This window comes from Dunckerocampus dactyliophorus, chromosome 11 (assembly GCF_027744805.1).
Source record: "Dunckerocampus dactyliophorus isolate RoL2022-P2 chromosome 11, RoL_Ddac_1.1, whole genome shotgun sequence".
NCBI classification, from domain to species: Eukaryota; Metazoa; Chordata; class Actinopteri; order Syngnathiformes; family Syngnathidae; genus Dunckerocampus; species Dunckerocampus dactyliophorus.
Window position 1 is genome coordinate 9,127,715 of NC_072829.1, and position 22,910 is coordinate 9,150,624.

Consider the following 22,910-nt stretch of genomic DNA (forward strand, 5'->3'; position numbering starts at 1 on the left):
CATTCTTTTCCCATTTTTGCTGTTGTTTTTTTTTTTAATTTTCCAAACATTTCTATTTTCTACTTCACTAATCTTTGTAAACTTTCTTTTTGTAAAACGATGGTTTTACTCACATAATATTTTGGCCTTATTCCCATAGTATTAAAACTTTTTCCTCAACCTAATTTTCCAAAAATGTGGTTGTTTTTCATAATATTAAGACTTTTTTTTTTAAATAATATAATAACAAAATTATATTTTTTCTATGCTACTAAAATTACATTATTCATTCCTCATAATATGACAAGTTTATTGTCATAAAATTGACTTTCTTCTGGTAATATTTTGACTTTATTCTTGTAAAATTACAGCTGTTTATCCCATTTCTGTTTTTTTTTATATTCCATCTATTTCCACTTTCTTCCTGTAAATTGTCTTCTCATAGTTATGACTTTATTTTCATAATATTTTTACTTTATTCTCATAACATTGCAACTATTTCCTGCAACCTAATTTTCCAAAAATTACAACTTTACTTAGTTTTGTTTGTTTATCATAATATTACTTTTTAAATCACTTTTTAACAAATATTTCTTATTTAATATTTCAGCATTATGCTACTACAATGACATTATTTTTCCTCATTATATTACGTTATTCTCGGAATTTTTTTTTTTATTTTTTTACTTTATTCTGACGCTGACGAAGCTCTTTGGATGAGGAGCGAAACGTCCGACACCTTCTTCACAGAAGTACAGATGACGTCTCAAGAAGCCTTTCCCTCGATACTTTATTCTTGTACTTTAAAAAAAATAGTCTTTTTTTCTTTAATATTTCAACTTTATTCTGCAAAAATGACATTATTTTTAAGTTATATTTATTTTATTCCCATAAAATGGCAATTTTTTTCTTGTAATATTTTGACTTCATTCTCGTAAAATTATAGCATTTTTTTCCCATTTCTGCTGCTGTTGTTTGTTTTTTTTTTAGTTTCACAACTTCTTTCTGGAAATGTTCTTCTGGTAATCATGACTTTATTTACGGAATATTTGGACTTTATGTCGTAACTTTATCATTTTTTTCCGCAGCCTAATTTTCCAAATATTACAACTTTATTTTGTATCTTTCCCATAATATTACGGCTTTAAAAAAAACAAAAAAACTTTATTTTTTAATATTTCAAAATCATGCTACTAAAGGTTATTTTTTATTTTTTCTCATAATACTACGTTATTCTCGTAAAATTACTTTTTCTGGTTAAGATTGCAACTTTTTTTTTTTAGTATTTTCACTTTATTCTTGTAAAATTTTTGCTGTTTTTTGTTGGGTTTTTTTTGTTGTTTTCTTATTAAATCATGTTTTAAGAATGTTCTGCAGGCCGATAAAAAAAAAAAAACAGCCACGTGCCGCAAATGGCCCTTGGGCTGCACTTTGGACACCCCTGCTTTAAAGTATATCCATTTCTATAGTGCTGCCCCTTGTGGAGATACAATACCCAAGTGAGTAGCAAGACAATTGTGCTGACAGTGAAGCGTGGGGTGGTAGCATCATGGCTACACGAGCGCTATTGGTATGAGTGAGCTGCGGTTCATCGAGAGGAAACATGAATGAATTTGTGTTGCCAGCTATTGAGACAACGATGGCAGCGTGTTGACTCATTTTCATAGAGTAGTACAAATCTATAGTGCTCTACAATCTGTACGCAGACTACGCTGAAGTATTCCAATTTCTATTATCCCTTGAAGATATACTGTAATAAAAATGATTGTTGAAATGTGAGGACTGTACTCACTTTATGTCATCTGCAGGCTGTGCTCTTATATAATTTCAGTAGACATTTTCTGAGGCACACGCACACACACATCCTTGCTCCTGGGCCACCCGTGTGACTTTCAACTAATCCAGGTGGATTAGCTATTGATTCTCCATCACGACTGAACATCATCTTTGCCTCCTTTTTTTCGTTTCACCTCTAAACACTGTGAGACAATTCACCGTCGCTCTTTGTACTTTTCCATTTGCTCTTTCTGGAGGTGTGTTTCCTTGCGTACCGTTTTAAGTGTGTTTTGTCATTCATTACAATGCCCGACTGCTTTCATTACACATTTCATCCTGTGTTAGCCTGGATTTTCCTCTTTTTCTTTTTTTCCCCCACTGTGAAACCGTGCCTGTGGTCAAGTGCATGCGTCCAGTCAGACAGCTGAATAAACAGAGCAGCGAGGGCAAAGCCTCCCATGCACTTCAGCCTTCACAAAAGTGGCAATGATGACAGTTGTATTCCTGCGGATGCAGCTGTAAGCGTTTGTGTTTGCCAGGAAGGTTTTGGAGCACATGTTCTCACGAGTGAAGTGTTTGACTGCAGCCAGACCAGAGGCGGCAAGACAAGTTTGTTGTTGGGATCACGGCAATGTTGCCATTGTTGTCATTGATAAGCAATGCAAGAGTGACATTGTCACTCTGTGCATCGCCTAGTAGACATCTAGGGAAGAAAACATTGCAAAAGGGCGAGGAGGTTTGAATAGAATCTTCTGTCATCCTAGCAAAAGGCTGAAGCACAAACGACAAATAAGAAGTAAAGAAATGATCCGCAAGGTCAAAATGGAAATTGTGTTTGTGTTGTGTGAAGTCCAATGGAGTGAAACAGTTGGAGGGGGCCCGTATTGATTGTATGTTTTACCGTCATATTAGCTGCAGCCACAATCTTCTGGCTGCCTGCGTCTTTTTCTCTTGTTGTCCAAATCCATTCGAGCAAATTAGATTTTGTTGTGCAGATGGTGCGCAGATGCAACACAGTGCTGTAACGACAACAGCCGTTATTTAAACGAGGTAGTGAGTTTTTGTGGTTATGGAATCTTTTGGAACAGCATAAGTCTCAGGGTTGTTTGGGATGACTTTGCAACTTAACCCTTCAGGCCTTTTTAAAATGAAGGTATGCTTTTCCCCAAGTGTCGTGAAAACATCAGACATTCTTAATTTGTATGCCATTTTTGCCAGAATTTCACCATATGAAATATTTTCAACCACTTCAGACGCACTATAATAGCCTTTTATGTTGTTTTTTTTTTAATGCATATATTTCAATACGCTTTATGCCCTATATGTCATGAGACACCATGATGTCAATGGGAAATACACAAAGTATGCAAAATTTTCCAAAAATGAGGAAGTACAATTGGGAAGAAGTTATTACAGCCTCGATTAAGTACATATGAATCCATCTTTTTCTATGGCGCTTATCATTATTAGGGTCGCGGGTACACTGGAGCGAGAGGTGAGAGGTGGGGTACACCCTGGACTGGTCGCCAGCCAATCGCAGGGCACATATAGACAAACAACCATTCACACTCACATTCATACCTATGGACAATGTAGAGTCACCAATTAACCTAACATGCATGTTTTTGGAATGCGGAGATTCGAACCCAGGTCTTCCCGGTGTCCTGACTGTGTGGCCAACATGCTGACCACTCGGCCACCGTGCGGCACACTAAGTACATCATTAGTTAAAAAATTGTAAATAAAAAATGTGTCGGGAATTTATTTTTAAAACATACACTTTTTACCCTTACGTCCCAAAACGGTCCTTCTCATTAAAGTGAAATTCAAATTCATTCATTTTCACTGCATCACAATTTCAGATTTATCATAATTTTTAATATCCGCATGCTTTTTTTGTCGTAAAACAACTTCTGACATCAATAGAAAAAACATGCAAAATCATGACATTAAAGAAACTTACACTTTCTACCCTTTGATCCTAAAAATAATTTTAAAATAATCATGTAAAATATGTTTTTTGTCCACACTTTCACCGCAACAAATATTTGTAACAACTTCCGGCGTAACCGTAGATACTGTATTAGTGATGTCCGGATACAACTTTTTCATATCCGATATTGCAGCCTTGAATATCAGCGGATACCGTTATCAGTCTGATATCAGCACAAATCACACATACTTGTATTAGTTGTTTAGTAGCATGGAATGTTACAATGTAGTGGAGGCTATGCATATTGTAGGGAGGCTCCACGTGCTCAATGAAGCGCTTAAACCCGACATTACTCACCTCTTTTCGGTTATAGCCAATGACTTTTTGCGGTCTCGTGGAAGTTTCTCACGCTTTGCAGATGTTTCAAACAGCGGTGAATGTTTCAGGAAGTTGTAATGTTGCAAATGTTTCAAACATTTATCAAAGGCGCGATGAGGTTGAATTAAAACTTCCCCGGTTCCGTGCCGCCACGGGAAACTTGACAAGCCATGCATGACAGGTGTTGCACTCAGCTGTAACATCTTTTTCTTTAATGAAAAATACAGCCACACGGCTGACGGCGCTCCTGCTCCTTGCTAAACACGCTAGCCCATGCTGTCACATGGGCGCTGCGTGTTGAGCAGAAGTGCTGCTGCTGGATAGAAGTGCTAAAGGAATGGACCGCTTGTATCGGAGTGCCAATATTGGAGATTTGAGATTCAGGCCGATATAATCTTAAACCGTTTTCTGTTTTTTGCTCATATCAAACCAACATCAATAAGGGATCACCCCTAATACTGTGTGTATATATAAGGTTTTATTTTGTTTTAAGGATACTTTTTAATGCATTTTGGGTCATGACAACCCATTGTTTCAACGGGAAAAACACAAAGTATGCAATATTTTCAAAAAATAAGACATTTGTAATATTTGGGATAAAGTTGTTTCAGTATAGTTGATATAAACATTAATATTATTATTATTTGTTTGACAGTTTATTAAAAGAAGCAACATACATACAAACATGAATTTATGAACCCTGATGCATGAATACTGCATGGAATAGTCGAGCTTTTCTTGGTGAGAGCCAACATCTGGTTTCAACATTTACTGTATGACATCTGACATAGAAGATATCCTCTTCCAGGAGCCGTCCTCATTATTTCCCCCGCTTGTCCTTCACCCCGTGTTCACTGTAGCACATCCAGCCCTAAAGTAGAACCAGATGGTGATCTATAGATGGTGTTCATAAAGTTCTCTTGGACCCAAGGGTCACATAAGGACTGGCTGAGTTAAGTGTAGGACCATTACCAGCAGCTCTCATTAGCTTCAAAGCTTGCTGTGGAAAACCAACCGTGTCTCTTAAGCTCTGCTACATGGCTGGAACACCACCATTATTCCAAAGGATACTTGTTCGTTCCACGTTTTTGTGAGGATTTTTAGAAATTTGCGGATGTTCAGAGAAATCTTCAGATCACTTTTCCATTGTACAGTACCGACTCGGCTCTACTTGCCTCGATTTGTGGACCACTTCAAAATTATATCAAGAGAAACTGTGAAATCCTCACTGCTTTGAATGCATCAGTCTGTACAAGACACACCAACAAACAACAGCAATGGAGAACGAGAGCCTCCTGTATGTACTACTCAGCATTTGACTGGCAATGTTTGTCTGAGAGGACACTGAGGGCGCCAAAGTGGAGAATGTGGAGTGTTGTACTTTCTCTCAAACAGTACCAAGGGAAAGTGCAAAATGACATCACATTGAACGGTAGAAACAAAACACACTCCTCAGCATGTGGCTAACACATTTTATCCAAGGGGAGACTGAGGGCAACAATGATGAGACTATGGTGTGTAATACTACAGTGGAACCTCGGTTTGTGTCATTAATCCGTTCCAGAAGGTCCGACTCAAACTGAAAAGTACGCTAACTGAACCAATTTTTCCCATAAGAAATAATGCAAATCCAATTAGTCCGTTCCGGATTGCCAAAGACATTAACATTAAATTATATTTTTATATCCATAAAACTATTTGAAATGCATATACATGAGGCGTGAAAGGGATAAAGAACATTTAACGTAACATTTACCTTGATTGAAGACAGGATTGTTGACAAAGACAAGATGTGGCAGCGAGATCAGCTCCACCTTCAAATTTTGTTATTTAAGTTATTTCTTGAATCCAATAGTGTTTCTGACCTCCGTTATCAAAATGCTGGCACTTGCGACATTCTTTGGCTACATATCGGATTATTTTGCAGCCCCGATCAATAACAAAAGCAGAGACTTGTGGCATAACTGTTAGTTAGCAAGGAACTACAGAGTCAACTAATGATGTCATAGATAGGGGACGGAGCTGGGCTGAGATGCGACGACAGGGTACGCTAACATTAGCGTGTGTGTGTTTATTTTTGTCATTTCTAGCCATCAGCTGTGACCGTATCGGCTGTGTTCGACCAATGAGCGACCAGCAGTGGTTTACGTCAGCCGCATGGTATCGACTTATATCAGCACCACGTAGTACCTGCGTTTGCCAGCGGAAAGAGCGTAAACGGCGTCAGTCAAATCGGTGAAGGCTGTAACTTTTCTTCACTCCTGTATTACTGGTGGATTTATGTTGAACTCAAAATAGGCTTTAAAATCCACATCATCTCACACCGCTTCCTGACGAATAACGGCACAGTCAGTCCCTGCAGAAGCATAATTGCTTATCTATAAATATGCACTGATGGATTTGAGTCGTAATGTTATTTTTTTTCATTTTCTTCTTTGATTCTCAGCTGACAGCAGGAAGATGCACAAAATTAACTCTCTCTCTCTCTCTCTCACACACACACACACACACCCAGACACAGTTTCATTTTACAAAAACATTTGCAAGTTGATCAGGGTTCATTGAGATGCACATACTTATGCTGAGACACACATGCACTTTGCAGACTAGATAAGCAGGCTCCGGGGATAAACGATTGTTCCTTGAATAAACAACCACTCTTTTGTCTGCCGCAACCTACTCGTCCTCATCCCCTCATGCAAATATATACAGTACACACTTAAATCCAATGCAGTGGAATATATTTCAACTCATGTCATACCTCATCACCCTTCATTCCTGTAAAAAAAAAAAAAAAACTGAATGTGGAGCACAAAAGATCACCCACTCCCTCCTAGACAGAACACAGGGACGTTTTTTTGTGTATTTGTGTGCCTCACCTGGATTAGCATCACACATTATCTGGGAGGTCATTCCTTTGCCGTAAGCACTTTTCCCAATCCTTGGACTTGACTGCTGTGTCCCTTTGTGCTGACTTCCTGGGAGCCGCCAGCTCTGGTACGCTGCCAGAGTGTGGAGGTGGACAAGAGTGAAGAGGCTAAGACTTTATGTATCCTGTGTGTGTGTGTGTGTGTGTGTGTTTGTGTTTGTGTGTGTGTGTGTGTGTGTGTGTGTGTGTCTACTTTGGAAAATACTACATAGATAAAATGGGACTTTCTGACAGACATTTCTATTCGGGTGCTATTTTTAAGCTCAATATTCAGTTATGTACAAAACATGACTGCTCTAATTATAGCTGGGGTGTTTATTACCTAAACCACCAAAAAAAGGTGTTTAATTTTGAAGCAGCCGATATTGGAGAGAGGTTGTTATTTCTGAGATAATTCATTCATTATAATATAATATAACAACATCTTTTTTTTTTTTTTTTTTTTTTTTTTTACTTCGGTGATTTGGAGTGCATGAGAAAGTGGAAAGGGAAACAGCACGTTCTTTGACCACATGGTCATTCATTAACAAGTATGCAGTAATCACTCGTTTATTGCAGTTAATTAGTTCCAGACCCGCCCGTGATAAGTGAATTTCTGCAAAGTTGGATTCATTATTTCTAAATGTTATATATTTTTGTAGTTATATCTGTTAACGATCGTTAACATATGTTTTTTAACATTATTAGAGCCCTCGAGACATGAAGTAACACCCCTATAATCAGCTTTACACTCGTAGTAAGGGTGATTCCCCTTAAAGCTACAAGTATTACCAAATAAAAACATACTGCAAACACACAGTGTTGAATATTTTCATTGGGTCTGTTGTGTATAAAACACAATCTGATGTCAATTTAAGCTCGTTTGCATCTAAAAGCATGTCACAAAGATGATGAAGTAAATAATACAAAAAGGTGTAACTTCACGTTTCAGCTGCTGTGAGTTCCGAGGTGTAACACCCTCATTGTGTAGCATTTTGCAGCATCCAAACATCCTGTTTCGGTGGAAGGTGAAGTGTTACTTTTTTTTTAATAAATGAAAGCGACCCATTTTGGTGATTTCAAATAAATTAATAAGTAATAATTATTCATCAGTTTTGTAAAATAGAAAATTAAGAATAAAAGAATAAAATATAATAAAAACGGTTGTATTTAAACAATTGTTTAAACATTGTGGCGAAATGTAATGGACAGTTCCACTTCAATGGTTCTCTGTTGCACGAGTGATGGCTCGTTGATGACATCACTTTTAGCTTTTTCATAAAGTGCTGGTAAACTTTGTGGCTAAAGTGAGGACGTGATGGTAATTTTGTAGCGAGGTTCAAGAACTTTAATCATATACTGTCATGGAAAAAATGATTAGACCACCCTTGTTTCTTCAGTTTATTGATCCATTTTAATGCCTGGTACAACTAAAGGTACATTTGTTTGGACAAACATCGTGATGAGTATCATGAAGACTTCAATTTAAGAGCTGATATCGAGCAACGTCCGTGGTTTTCTTGATAATAACCAAAAGTTCTAGCATGAATAGCTATAGCATTGCACTGCCAAACAATGTAACTCTTACTGTATGAGCTATTTTTGTTCTTATTGTTATACACTGCTAAAAAAAAGGGGGGGGGGAACACTCAATTCACACTCAGTCAAAAGTGCTGCACCATTATTCAAACTGTCCACTTAGGAAGCAACACAGATTCACAATCATTTTCACGATCTGTTGAGCAAATGGAATAGACAACAGGTGGTGTGTTTTGCCACTTCAATTTTGAGCGTGACTCCAAACCCAGACCTCCAGGGGTTAATAAATTTGATTTCCTTTGATCATTTTTGTGTGAATTTGTTGCCAGCACATTCAACTATGTAAAGACAAAAGTATTTAATGAGAATATGTCATTAATTCAGATCTAGGATGTGTTATTTTAGTGTTCCCTTTATTTTTTTGAGCAGTGTATTTGTCCAAACAAAGGTACCTTTAGTTGTACCAGGCATTAAAATGAACAAGAAACTGAAGAAACAAGGGTGGGCTAATCATTTTTCCATGACTGTACTTAAAGCCAGCACTCTCAACAACTGAATATGGACGTAATCCCGTGGCTATAAAAACTGCTTTGGCCCGATCAGAGTTGCTTGCTAGAGGTTGTTTATATGCTGAAGTTATCAGTGTTTGCACTAAGCTGGTTTTCTTTCTTTTAGATGTAACGTTCACTGCCGGATAATGCCGCTAACATGTTAGACGTGTTTCCTGCAGCATACCCAATATCCGTGGAACAATGTCGACACACAACTTTGGATTTATCCACTTGCCTTTGTCCATCCCTAATTTTAACAGGGAAGCCAAAGTGTTCCCAAACAGGAGACCGCAGTGAGATGGGAGGGTCTTCCAGCTCAGGCTTCTCGCTTGCATTTGCCATGATGTCATTTGTCACGCCTGCGAGCTACGAGCGTTGCTTCCCATCAGTCGGTAGTGTCCGACACGCAGAGGCGTCCATGCGGAAACTCGCCCAGGACTAGTTCCACGTGAAGCGCTTAAATCACTCTAGTCATAAATGTTATGAGAAAAATAGCATAAAATATAACCGAAACGGTATGCAAGTGGACCGAACACGCAGAACCGAAACGGTTCAATACATCCATGTGAACTGTTACACCCCTAGTAATAACCTATTTTTTGGGTCCCATGGCAGTCAGGGGACCTTGGAATATGTCCTGACTTTTCCCCTTTATACGGCACCCCTGGCCAATTGCACTCATCATAAATAAATTGAAAATTGTAAAATTAATCCATGTGATTGGTATCAGTATTGGCTGATTTCATTCATGGACGATCGCCATCGGAATCGGCAGCATAAAACCCAGATCGGAGCATCCCTAGTAGAAACGGGCTGATGCAAAATTTTAGTGGTTTTGAAACGGTGACTTTTTCATCCCATGGTAGACCTTGGCAGCGGTAACCAGCCCATGCCTGAATGAGATTTCACTTACTTCGCGTGTATTCTTCTTCTGTTAACATCGCTTGTTGAGGCTGCTCCTTCTTTTGGAATATGTGTGGCAAAAAAGCCCAAGAAAAAGCCAAACATTTCTGTTTTCCCCCAAATTTTGTCTAAATTCCCACTTGTGCAACCTTGGGCAATCAACTTTAAATATTCCATCTTCTTTTGAGAGTCCTGACTGAGTTTTCACACTGGACACAAGAGGCGGTTGTGAATGACAAACAGGGATGGTTTTTTCATCTTTGCGTAGGTGGAAAGTCCACAGAGAGATTCAGAGAAGTCTTCCTGAAGAAGAAGAAAGCTGGGCCAGGGTCTGCCCGCCCACCACACCACCATACAGGCGTCTGATCCTTTTTAACTTGGCTTATCTTTGTGCTTCAGACCGAGCATTCTCTTCCCTGTTGCACATTCTTTGCCAACACAACGTCGTCGTCTTCTTCATCAACCTCATTCCTGGAGGTTTGTTCAACATAATTACATCTGGAGCAGCCCATCAACCAGGGAAATATCAAAAGGTTTCTCTGTGAGGCTTCTCCCTCTTCCTCTCTCCTCCCACTGATACCCAGCATAAAAGTTCCGTGGAAGAGGCAAGTGGTGGCAGGTGGCGATTTGGAGGACAAGATGGGCGGTTTCTGTGTAATATTCCTTAATGAGGCGAGATGGTCCTGCCACCTGGATCCCAAGCAGGCCTTGTAATATGCTTCCCTCAGCCTGTCATTGGAATCCTATATGAACATTCCAGCCTTCATGTTCCCTCCTGCTGGTTGAAAGCAGCAGGAGAGTCGACATCTGAAGTTGTGGTTTCTTTAAACCTCAAAACCTCTTCTGTGTTGGCTTGCAAGAGTTTAGCCCACAGAGTTTCCACCAAGCGGTACAGTCTAATTTAGTGGTTCCCCAACTTTTTCCACCAAGGACCACCTCCAAAATATAGGACCACCTTTTTTACTACCTAGTGTTGATGTTTTGACGTTTTAATATTAAAGATGGTTTTACTCTTGTGTGACATGTAAGTTTCATCGTTTGTAGTTAAGACTGGATTTTTATTGCTTTCAAGTCTTAGTATTAACAGTGGTTAGCTTCTTTTTACACTTTTGTGACAAGTAGGCATGGGCCAGGTACGGGTGTCAAGGTATACCACCGTATGAGAAGGTCCTGGTTTCAAAACCACTAAAACTGTACGTCATACCGTTTTTATGAAATGAGAGAAAGTGGAGGTCTATTGAAAAACTTTGTCACGTTCTGTGCTATTCCTCGCAGTCGGAACTGGGCTTTGATGTGTTGCCAAAAGTCGTGAGCTGCCTCGTTAGCATTGAGCGGCACCGGTACGGCCGAGCGGTTTTCACCATTGCCGGTCGACATATTAATCACATGGAGGTTCACCAAATGCGGAGATATGATTCAGAACAAGACAGGAGTGGAGGATAAGTGGTGTAAACTGTTTATTCTTCACTGAACAACAAGCCAACAACCACTTGATAACATCTCGGTTGCTAACAGCAATCACATGACCCGGAAACGGGAGTTTGTGGAAGAGTGCGACCTGCCACCAAGAAATAACAGGCAAGAGCACAATTCATTCACACGGTAATTCAAAGTGCTTTACGGAAAAGAAGAGTAACATCATTCCAGAAAAACATCAAATCATTCGAAAGTCATTACATTAAATTCCATAAATTATTCCCTAAAACAAAAAGAAATGTAAATGAAGTGTTCAGATAAACTACTTTCAGTTGTCATACGCACAGTTGAATAGAAGCGTTTTCAGCCTGGATTTGCCAAAGTTGAGGATTGTCGCACATCTTCTGGAAGACTGTTCCAGATTTTGGCAGCATACAACTGAAAGGCAGCTTCACCGTGTTTTGTCCTGTCTGGAGACCACCACTAATTTTCATTAGTTAACTTTTGAGTAGGGGCCGCAGGGTGGTTAGCATGTTTGCCACACAGTCAGGAGATCTAGAAGATCTGGGTTCGAATCTCCCTTGGCCATTTGCATGTTCTCCCCGTGCGTGCGTGGCTTTTCTCCGGGTACTCCGGTTTCCTCCCACATTCCAAAAACATGCATGTTAGGTTAATTGCTGACTGTAAATTGTCCATAGGTATGAATGTGAGTGTGAATGGTTGGTTGTCTATATGTGCCCTGCAAACGGCTGGCGACCAGTCGAGGGTGTACCCCGCCTCTCACCCAAAGTCAGCTGGGATAGGCTCCAGCAACCCGCGACCCTGATGAGGATTAAGCAGCCTAGAAAATGAACTTTGGAGTTGTATCGCTTTCAAGTCTTAATATTTCTTACAGTGGTTGTCTTCTTTTTACACTTGTAATTGTTGCAGTTGTTGAAATGCTAGCAAATCTGACATTGATTGAATGCAGAGAGACAAACATTGACTCTCATGTGTTGTTTATCCTTTTGGCAGCATGATTTGCATCTTATCTGCAGCTTGCTATGATATGTTGCGATGCACTAACCAGCGATATTTTCATCAGGGATTCAGGGAGTTGCGATTTCTAGTTCTACATATGATATTAGCTTGAAAGATGAATAATTCAAAGTGGTAAATACTTCAACAATGTAGAGCAATATACAGCCAACACATAGGATGTTTGCTGAAAGACGATTCCAACATGTCGCTTGGAGTCTCGACGTTCGCATGTGGCCAGACGTCGTTATAAGCAGGCAAGAAATAATAGCATGCTGGTGATGGAACATATCCTGCAGCAGTTCTGCACAAATGGAAATGAGGGAACTCCTGAGGAGGAAATAAATAATGAGACTTTTATTATCGTTACCCACAGCGCTGCTTCATGCCTGCTTCACGCGTTTGATTGACACAAGCCAATACGATGCACACATGCATCTCGCTATCCTCCTATAAATATTGCTGTATTCCCAGCATGTCGCTGCCTTTCAATTCAATTCAAAGGGATTTATTGGCAAAGCACCGTTGCCTGATACAATTTGCGCACTACTCTTGTTGAGCGCCTCTTATTTCTCTGTGCTCATTATTGCAGCTTGTTTTATAACTTACGTATTTATTACATCCTCTCTGGCTTCAGGGATCTATTCCAAGTCTCTCCCTACGTTAATGTGCTTATTTCTCTATTCTCCCACTACCTTCATTTATAAGGAATTATGGTATCCATTTCCGTTTAGTGTTGTATATGTTGCTTGGTCTGCATGGGATTTACTGCACATTCATCCTGCTTGGAAATGGAATCCATATGTTTCACATTGTTTATGGTACAAATAGTAATTAAGTCCTTGACTATGTATTCCACAGTCCCTTTTATCCTTTTTTTTAATTTAAATATAATTAGCATGACATTTTTTTGGTAGTTGACATGCTACAAAATACAATACGATATTAAAACATAAATATTTTAAAAAATCAAAATATAGTTTTTTCAGCAGTAGATAACAAAGGGTCATAAAACTATGTGCCGCTTCAATAATTGTCTAATATATAATACTAATAATATTAGTGTAAAAATAAGTATATTTTTAATATTGTAATTATTGTTGTGGTATATTTTTAAATATTTTATTTATTAAAAAATATGTATATTTTTAATATAGTAATTATTGTTGTGTAATATCTGTACATATTTTTAAATTGTATTTTAATTCTCTTCATATTATAATATTGTTGTGTAGAATTTTATATCAATTTTCTATTTTTCTATCTTAAAGTAACAGTAAAGTAAGAAAGTTCAGATTTTTTTCAAACAATTTTATATTATTATTATTTATCATGGGACTCTGTAAGGACCCCTGCCTTACAGAGATGAAAAACATAGTTACACCATATTAATGTATTAACAAATAATAAAACCAAAAAAGAACATTATAAGTGGGTAGATTATGCCAACCAAAACTAACAATTGTGGCAAATGTAGAGACTGTGCAACATTGTATTGCTGCCCTACTTGTTGTTGCATTTGCACAGCTACAAAAACACAGCAGTGCGTCCTTCTAAAATCATCTGCAGGTGACATTCAGCCTGGTGTGTTGAGCTGAGTACCATTTAGATAAAAAAGGCTGCATGTGCACACACACTCACATGTTCTGTGTGTGTGTGTGTGTGTGTGTGTGTGTGTGTGTGTGTGTGTGTGTGTGTGTGTGCACGCGCGTGTGAATGTGTGTGTAGGTGTGCAGCTTTGCTCCAAATCAATTTTGCCAATAAAATGTCTTTGTTGTGATGTGTGGCTTTCCGTTCCAGCTCTGAGATGCTAATCAGGCTGTGTGCATTGTAATTGTTACCTTTGCTTTTATGAGGGAAAGAGTTACACACACTTTACCATTTGTTGAGCTTTCTTATTGTAATTGTTGGCGAACAAAAGTGAACACAAAATGGAAGATGACAAGGTGTCGCAGTGGAACTCACCTAGCTAACGGTTTAATAATGCAGCTTGTTTACAGCATTATTAAGACATGAATGGGAATAACCGCATACTGAATGAACGAGTGAATTGTGAACTGTTGGAACACGTCAGTGTACTGTATGACGATGTGAAGTGCTGCAGGCCAGGTCTGATTCCCTGTACCTACCCTCCTTCCCAGACTTCGACCCCAACCTGGGAATGATGGCCGGGATCACACCCATCAACCCCATGATGCCTGGCCTCAGCATGGTACCCGCACCCCTGTCGCACGACGTCCCGGTTGTCAAGGAGATCATCCACTGCAAGAGCTGCACCCTCTTCCCGCCCAACCCCAGTAAGTCATGCTAAGCTCGACTTTGCTATCTGTTCCACCTCTTCCATTGCTACACTCCATCATAGCATCACTCAATGGGGAAGAAGATGCTTTCCAGAGCTCATTAAAGCTGCTGTTGCATTAGAACTTGCAGGTTTTAGTTGAACTCTGTTAAGAATCTGGCGGTAATTGACATAATGTGATGAAATGCTGTCGTCGCGAGGAGAAGGAACGTTGGTGTGGGGAACTGTTTACTTGGCAGACTGCTCAATCGTGCCGGAATCATTACAAACATTAAACCGCCTGAACTAAACATGTTGAAATGGCAAAAACACCGGCAAAAGTTGGCAGAACCTCCTCTTACGGAGCGTGAATGGAAGCTAGGTTAGCCAGTTAGCGTAGTTTAGCATGCTAATGTGGTTGTGTGTGTCCGCGCTGTATTTTACTGCTTTAATGTAAGGAGCGTTTTACAATGCCCGATGATGACGTGTGGGTTCTGAGTGAAAAAAGACGAGAAGCACGTTTTCATTCTTGCACCCAGCTCCTCTTACATTCTCAACACACAGAGAACACAAGGGTAGTTTGAGCTCACTTCAGTATTTATCAGACGAGAGACTGAGATTAAGAGTTGTTGTTGAGACTGTTCGTCATAATGAGGAATCAAAAACAAAAGACCCGCCTGGTGATATTTCCAGGTCACAATTGTTTATGCAAGCACTATTCATCGTAGCCTTGCCTACCCTCCCCAATTATTCCGAGTTAGAACGGAAGCGCTGTCACTGGTAGCACCTTGGCTCCGTTTTCAGAGAAAAGTTTATGCCCCGGGATTTCTTCTTTTTTTTTCCCCCCCTTATATGTCATCTTCAAGTCAGACAAAAGCTCTTGACTGTGTCACACTTGGGAGTACAGCAGCGTTTCAACTAAACCCACTGTGGTAGTCATAGCAAACTGCTACTAGAAGCATAGCATTTGCTGTAATATAGTGTAATGTAGTGTCGTGTCATGTATTGTAGTATAATGTAGTGTAATATAGTGTAATGTAATGTAGGGCAGTGAAGTGTAATGTAGTGTCGTGTCATGTATTGTAGTATAATGTAGTGTAATATAGTGTAATGTAATGTATGGCAGTGAAGTGTAATGTAGTGTCGTGTCATGTATTGTAGTATAATGTAGTGTAATATAGTGTAATGTAATGTAGGGCAGTGAAGTGTAATGTAGTGTAGTGTCATGTATTGTGGTATAATGTAGTGTAATATAGTGTAATGTAATGTAGGGCAGTGAAGTGTAATGTAGTGTCGTGTCATGTATTGTAGTATAATGTAGTGTAATATAGTGTAATGTAATGTAGGGCAGTGAAGTGTAATGTAGTGTCGTGTCATGTATTGTAGTATAATGTAGTGTAATATAGTGTAAGATAGTTTTGTGTGGTGAAGTGTCTTGTAGTGTAGTTTAGTGTAATGCAGTGCAGTGTAGTGTATTATAGTGTAATTATAGATACTTTATTAATCTCCAAGATAAATTCACATTTCCAGCAGCTCTGCAAAAATGTCATAATGAACTTAATCGCTTAATCACTAAATAAATGCAACCATTCAATATTCAACCATTCAATACGGTTGAAAAGCCAACATTTTGGAAAATGTTACAAATGTTTGACAGACTATGAATTACCTGGGAGAATGAACATGTCACAAACATGTTGTCTGTTTGTTCAATATATTGTATTTAAAACCTCTTGGCATTCCGATTGTACTGTTGAATACTCTTGAGAAATTAAAGTTTATTGCATTTGACACAATGTACTCGCATTATTATACTATATAAATAATGAAAAAGTGGTCTCAAAAAATGTCAATAACATCGATTATTGACAATAATTTGTAGGACAATTATCTACCAGCAACATTTGTTATTGTGACAGGCATTGTACGCCATATAATTAATGCAAAAATGGGCTCAGAAGTTGCCTGTATAACAACAGGTACACTATACACTAGGTCCCCAACTTACGAACATCCGACTTGCGAACATTCGCGGATACGAACACGAGCCGACTGGTCTATATTTTATTTTATTTTGCCTTGTAGTCGCTCAATCAGTATTTATACTGCTACTGTACATGCTTGGCCAATAGAGGGCACTGTGACACTGCTAATGGGACCTACAGATACAGGAAGAAGAGGAGAGAGGAAGGCTAAGAGTTTTATGATACAACCTGGACAGAGCGTGTGATTAAAGTTTATGAAGAGTTAATAGGCCTGCTTAATTCTACACCACCCACAGAACACTACCTCTTTTAGAAGAGTCTAACGATGACGACCATTTGTCCTTTTTTTCAATAACTCCTCCTCCTCCACCATTACCACCACTAACGTATGCTCGAGCACTCCTCTTCAAAGGTAAATAACATTTATCATTACGTATTATTATATCATTCTTATTATTATTGTTTTTTTTCATTAATTATCCTCGTTTAATATTACTACTGCATCCAAACTCATATTTACATACATACACATATACTGTGTATGTATACACGTACATGTAGTACCTATATCATTGGTAATATGACCTTTTCCCCGACTTAAGAACAAATCGACTTGCAAACGGTCGTCTGGAACCAATTCTGTTCGTAAGTTGGGGACCTAGTGTACTTGCGTACCTTCTAGTGGTTCAAATGTGAATCACACCTCTTATGACAATTATTAATGTAAAAATGGTCTCAAAAAATGTTGCCGATAATAACGATTATCGATGATAATTTGTAGCACAAACATCGACCAGCAAAATTTGTCATCGTGACATGCCTAAGGACAATGATCCAAAACACACCAGCAAGTCCACCTCTCAATGGCTGAAGAAAAACAAAAGTCCTGACCTGAATCCTATTGAGATGCTGTGGCATGACCTTAAAAAGGCGCTTCATGCTCGAACACCCTCCACTGTGGCTGAATTACAACAATTCTGCAAAGATGAGTGGGCCAAAATGTCTCCACAGCGCTGTAAGAGACTCATTGCAAGTTACAGTATCTCAAACACTTGATTGCAGTTGTTGCTGCTAAGGGTGGCCCTACCAGTTATTAGGTTTAGGGGGCAGTCACTTTTTCCACACAGGGCCATGTAGGTTTGGATGTTTTTCTCCCGTAATAATAAAAAGTTTTATTTAAAAAACTGCATTTTGTGTTCAGTTGTGTTGTCATTCACTAATATTTACATTTGTTTGCTCTGCAACTTTTGAGTGTGACAAAAATGACAAAAAAACTAAATTAGGAAGGAGGCAAACACTTTCCACACCACTGTATGTTATCTATGACATTGGACAAGTGCAGAATTACAGTGTATATGTAAAATTGGATAAAGTACACAATAGCGCTTCATGTACAATGTGAAATGTTGTAGTGTAATGTAGTGTAGTGTAATGTAATGTAACGTAGAAGAGTGTGGTATAGCGTAATGTAATGTAGTCTAGTGCAGTGTAATGTAATATAGTGGGAGAAGATGATTTCTTCCAGTCCAGTTTCACCTGTTGGCTGCTAAAATAGTCCCACCAAGCATGGATTATACTGGCGCAGGATCAGCTCCACACAGTCTTCTAATGCCACCAGCTTGAACTTCTTTAACATTTCTGTTATGAATTGGAAGATTGAAGCCCGAGTCTATTTTGGACCCACCGGTGCTTTTATTTATCACAGTGATTATAAGCCTTTATTAGATTTTTCCTTCTCGGCTCCTGTCTCTCCTTCAGATCTGTTTGGCTTTGCCAATATGCCGCATAAAGCACTTAATCTCTCAGCCATCCCAAAAAGAAGCAGACATCTGAAGGAACAGATGATATGTTTGATTTTTGTCAAGGAAGACGAGTTTGTTGCTGGCGCGATGGCTGTAAATTTTACTCTGAAGCCAGCATGGATGTTTTTCTACTTGTAAAATGAATTGCGGCAGTAGCATTGCATCACTCATTTGTGCCATGTTGTTCTTTAGAATGCATCACACCTACAGTAGTACATAGTGCTAGAAATGTAGACTTTGCAAAACAAACCAGTGCAAAAAACACATCATCCTCAAATACAGTGGTGTGAAAAAGTGGTTGCCCCCTTCCTGCTTTCTTATTTTTTTGCATACTTAAATGTTTCAGATCATCAAATTTTAATATTTGTCAGTGACGACACAACTGAACACCAAATGCAGTTTTTAAATGAAACATTTTATTATTAAGGGAGAAAAAATCCGAACCCCACATGACCCTTTGTGAAAAAGTGATTGCCCCCCAAACATAATAGCTGGTTGGGCTACCCTTAGCAGCAACAACTGCAATCAAGTGTTGACTGTAACTTGCAATGAGTCTCTTACAGTGCTGTGGAGGAATTTTGGCCCACTCATCTTTGCAGAATTGCTCTAATTCAGCCACACTGAAGGGTTTTCCAGCATGAACTGCCTCTTTAAGGTCAGACCATCACACTGCCATCACCAGATTTTACTGTTGGCATGATGTTCTTTTTCTGAAATGTGGCGTTTTTAGTCTTACGCCAGATGTAGCGGGATACACACCTTCCAAAAAAGTTCAGCTTTTGTTTTGTCAGACCACAAAGTATTTTGCCCAAGGTTTTGGGGATTGTCAAGATGTGTTCTGGCAAAATTGAGACAAGCCTTGATGTTCTGTTTGTTCAGCAGTGGTTTTTGTCTTGGAACTCTGCCATGCAGGCCGTTTTTGCCCAGTGTCTTTTCTTATGGTGGAGTCATGAACACTGACCTTAACTGAGGCAAGTGAGTTCATTTAAAAACTACCTTTTGTGTTCAGTTGTGTTGTCATTGACTAATATTTATATTTGTTTGATGATCTGAAACATTTAAGTGTGACAAGCATGCAAAAAAAAAAAATCAGGAAGGGGGCAAACACTTTTTCACACCACTGTATAGAGCAGGGGTCACCAAGGTTTTTCCTTGTGAGAGCTACTTTTACAAAATGAAAATGGCCAAGAGCTACTCATTTTTGTAACGTTTATTGTCAGAGCTTATTTTAAACCCAGAACATTAACAAAATGCTGGTGTCCACAACTCACATTTTGTATTTCAGAATGCATTTCTTTCTACTGTTCTTTCATTATTAACTGAAAACCTGAATGACAAGCAGGCTTGCGGGCACCTCATGTGGTCGTGGGGGGCTACCTGGTACCTGCGGGCACCACGTTGGTGACCCCTGGTAGAGAGAATGTATACAATGTATACAATGAGTCACAATAGTTTTGGATAAAAGACACACCTACATTGCAAATCCATTAATGTATCAAATCTTCGATTCTTTTCCCCATCCCTAAAGTGTATCCAAGCATGGTACCCATCGACTTGCGCAAGCGCCCCCATAGTTTACATGTTACAAATCCATGATAGTTAGGAAGGATTTAGTTGTTTTTGTGTAACCTTGCTCCATAAACAACACTAGCAAACACCTAACTTCCTCTGTGGTGCTTGGCAGGGTTTTTTTCCCTGGGCTCCCCAATAGTTAAGATGTGTAATTTACGTTATTTTTAAGATACTGTGGGTAAAAATAAATCAGCGAAGTCTTGATATAATGTATTAAAATGTCATCTCTCACAGCAAAAATCTGTACTATCCCAGAGAGGCAAGTAGGTGATCCAAGGTCACCTTAGCAACGACAGATAGCACACTCTCTTTATTGCAAGCTTTAATTTCAAGGTTATGCTTCTTTATCCTTGAATATCAATGAGCTCTTCCAAGTTTAACCCCTCATGAATATGTAAATATAATAATGTATAGATAGTAGATGATACAGTGTGTGTTCAGCCCTCCTTCAGTGGTTGATTTCTTTGATTTTTCTATCTCTTTACATCAAAATGCACACCACAGCATCCTATGATCCATTGGACCCCTACACCTTTTGTGGCAAGGCATTCCCATTTATTCGTCAATTCATTTGAGAGCTCATGATTTGGGGTCACTTTGGTGACTTTTTACTTCATCTGGGGACGAGTGAATGGCAGCAGCTCTTTAACATTCAAACCAGCCGGTTAAGATGTATCAATGTGTCCTGGCTTCCTCCTGGAAACTCTAGATGGATTTTTATTTCCTACTACTTCACAGCCAGGTGTTATTTTCTCATCAGCTGGGCGGCAAAGAATATGAAATTTGGCTGCAAGCGAAGTGTTAGAGAAGCAAACAGGAACACTGGAACAAGGAGGTGTGTAATTATATTCTATGCACGCTGTCATTAGGGTTGTTTTGCAAAGACAAAATTAAGTGAGGGAATTTAAAACGTGGACATAAGAAGAGCGCACTGCACCGATTGTAGTGTGATATTAAGAACGTCGACAGGTTCTCATGCGATGTAGTATTCTATCCTTCTGTAAATAACAGTTACAGCAATGGATTGTTCTGTTTGGTGTATCTGCAGATGCCAGCAATGATGCTTACTGCATTCAGGTGTTTAGCTAATATCCCAAGGGATGCATTGACGTCCCTGCAACAGTGCCGCATATGCTTTCCATCAGATGGCCCCCTGCTTAGCTGCACACACAGGTCTTAACACTTTGTGCGGCGTCCCCTCTGACTGACCTTTTAGCTGCACATTAAAAAAAACCCTGCAGCTTCTCCCTCCCCCACCACCCCAACGCCCGTCTGAGATTCATTTTCCTTCTCTATCTCCTGGCTGTGAATAACCTTACCGTCTGAGAGCGTTTAGCGCCTTACGTCTGACTTCCAGCTCACCTTTCCTGACTCTTAACAAACCCCCCCCCCCCCCCCCGCCTACTAGAGCCAGTCTCCCTGGCCACTTCCATATTGGCCTCAATAGTCCACCTAAGTCCATTTAAGAGAGAGTCAGTTGATAAGTTAGTGCCAACTTGCTCACATGAGAGAAATGACAGTGTCGCCTTAAACAGACACCTCCAGGTTATTGGTAACGTAGTGTTTCACTTGTGTTTTGGCTCTACTCAGCTCACAGGAAGCTAGGAAAACCACGGCACATCTAACGCATCAGTCGAAAGAAGACAAGCTAACAATCAACAACAATGGAAGGGAGAACCATGCTCCCCTGTATTTACTTTGTCAACTTTTATTCAAGAGGAGACTGAAGGCAGCAAGAAGATGGAGCGCTGCAGCAAAGTGGAGGCTGTGGAGATCAATACTGCAACATCCACAGATAAGGCACAGAAAAGGCTCAGCTGACGTTGGTGTTTATTTGTAGCTGTATGTGCTCAGTAGTTCCAGTGACAAATGTTTTTACCAAATACTAGGCGTAGTACCTCGTACACCCTTGTATGACCTGTTTTTTGTGTCGGGCCAAGTAGACACCCTCCATTGAGAAAAGGCAACTTATACGCATCGGTTCACATTCCTGTGATTGGTTTGCGACCAGTAACACACCACCACTATTGTACCACTTTCTACTACTATAAAACGCATGTGAACACCTTAATCAGATAGCGTCCGACGTTTTAAAGGTTGGCTTGACATAGGTAGACCATGCTATTTGAAACCAGATCCCTCTTGCATGTGTACACCTCGTCCTTCAATCAATCATTGGAGCGGGCTTTCTACACTTTCTAGTTGAGCTGGAGCCTGTCCCAGCTGACTCTACCCCGCAAAAGGCAGGGTACAGCTTGGACTGGTTGCTTGTCAAGCACAGGACACCATGGCTATTTGATTGGAACTCCAGTTTATCTTGGTTCAGGTGGCATCTCAGATGCAGGATTTGACCAGGAAGTCACATACCATTACTACCTTTTGAATAACACTATGACCACAAGAACCAGAGTAGAACAGCATTCGTCGTTGGCCAAAGACAATACAACCATTCATTGTGCATTCCCTAAATAAAGTACCAGCTCAATCACAAGCAAGTCACAGGTCATTACATTTGGTACTATAGTTAGGTGATAATATTCGTCATGAACAAATTTGCAGTCTTTGAATTCCTCTGCTGATCAAGCATGCACTTCAGGTTTACAATCAAGATTCTAGTTGGTCTTAAAACTATTCAAAGATAGAGGCACAGATTAGATGTCCAAAGTCCGCATAAAGACGCATCCTCCACTGATTATTGGATTCCGTCCTCATGGACTCCTCCAATCACATTCATCACGGATGATCTATGGGGAGATGAGATCATCCGCATTGGATAAGTGATTGCTGCCATGTAAGGACCTTACACTTGAGAGGATCGAACTGGAGGGTTCATTTTCATGCATGGGATGCTTTACTGTTCACATTCACCTTAC

The 22,910-nt window shown here is 39.5% G+C and overlaps 1 protein-coding gene across 5 annotated transcripts in view; it reads left to right on the forward strand.

Moving 5' to 3' along the window:
• enox2 (ecto-NOX disulfide-thiol exchanger 2) overlaps window positions 1-22,910 on the forward strand; it is a 246,205-nt gene that overhangs the window by 170,161 nt on the left and 53,134 nt on the right. For all 5 annotated transcript variants that reach the window (XM_054792439.1, XM_054792442.1, XM_054792440.1 and 2 more), the window contains one exon: window positions 14,542-14,697. In XM_054792439.1, the coding sequence (XP_054648414.1) occupies window positions 14,542-14,697 (156 nt within the window). The remainder of the gene's footprint in view (window positions 1-14,541; window positions 14,698-22,910) is intronic.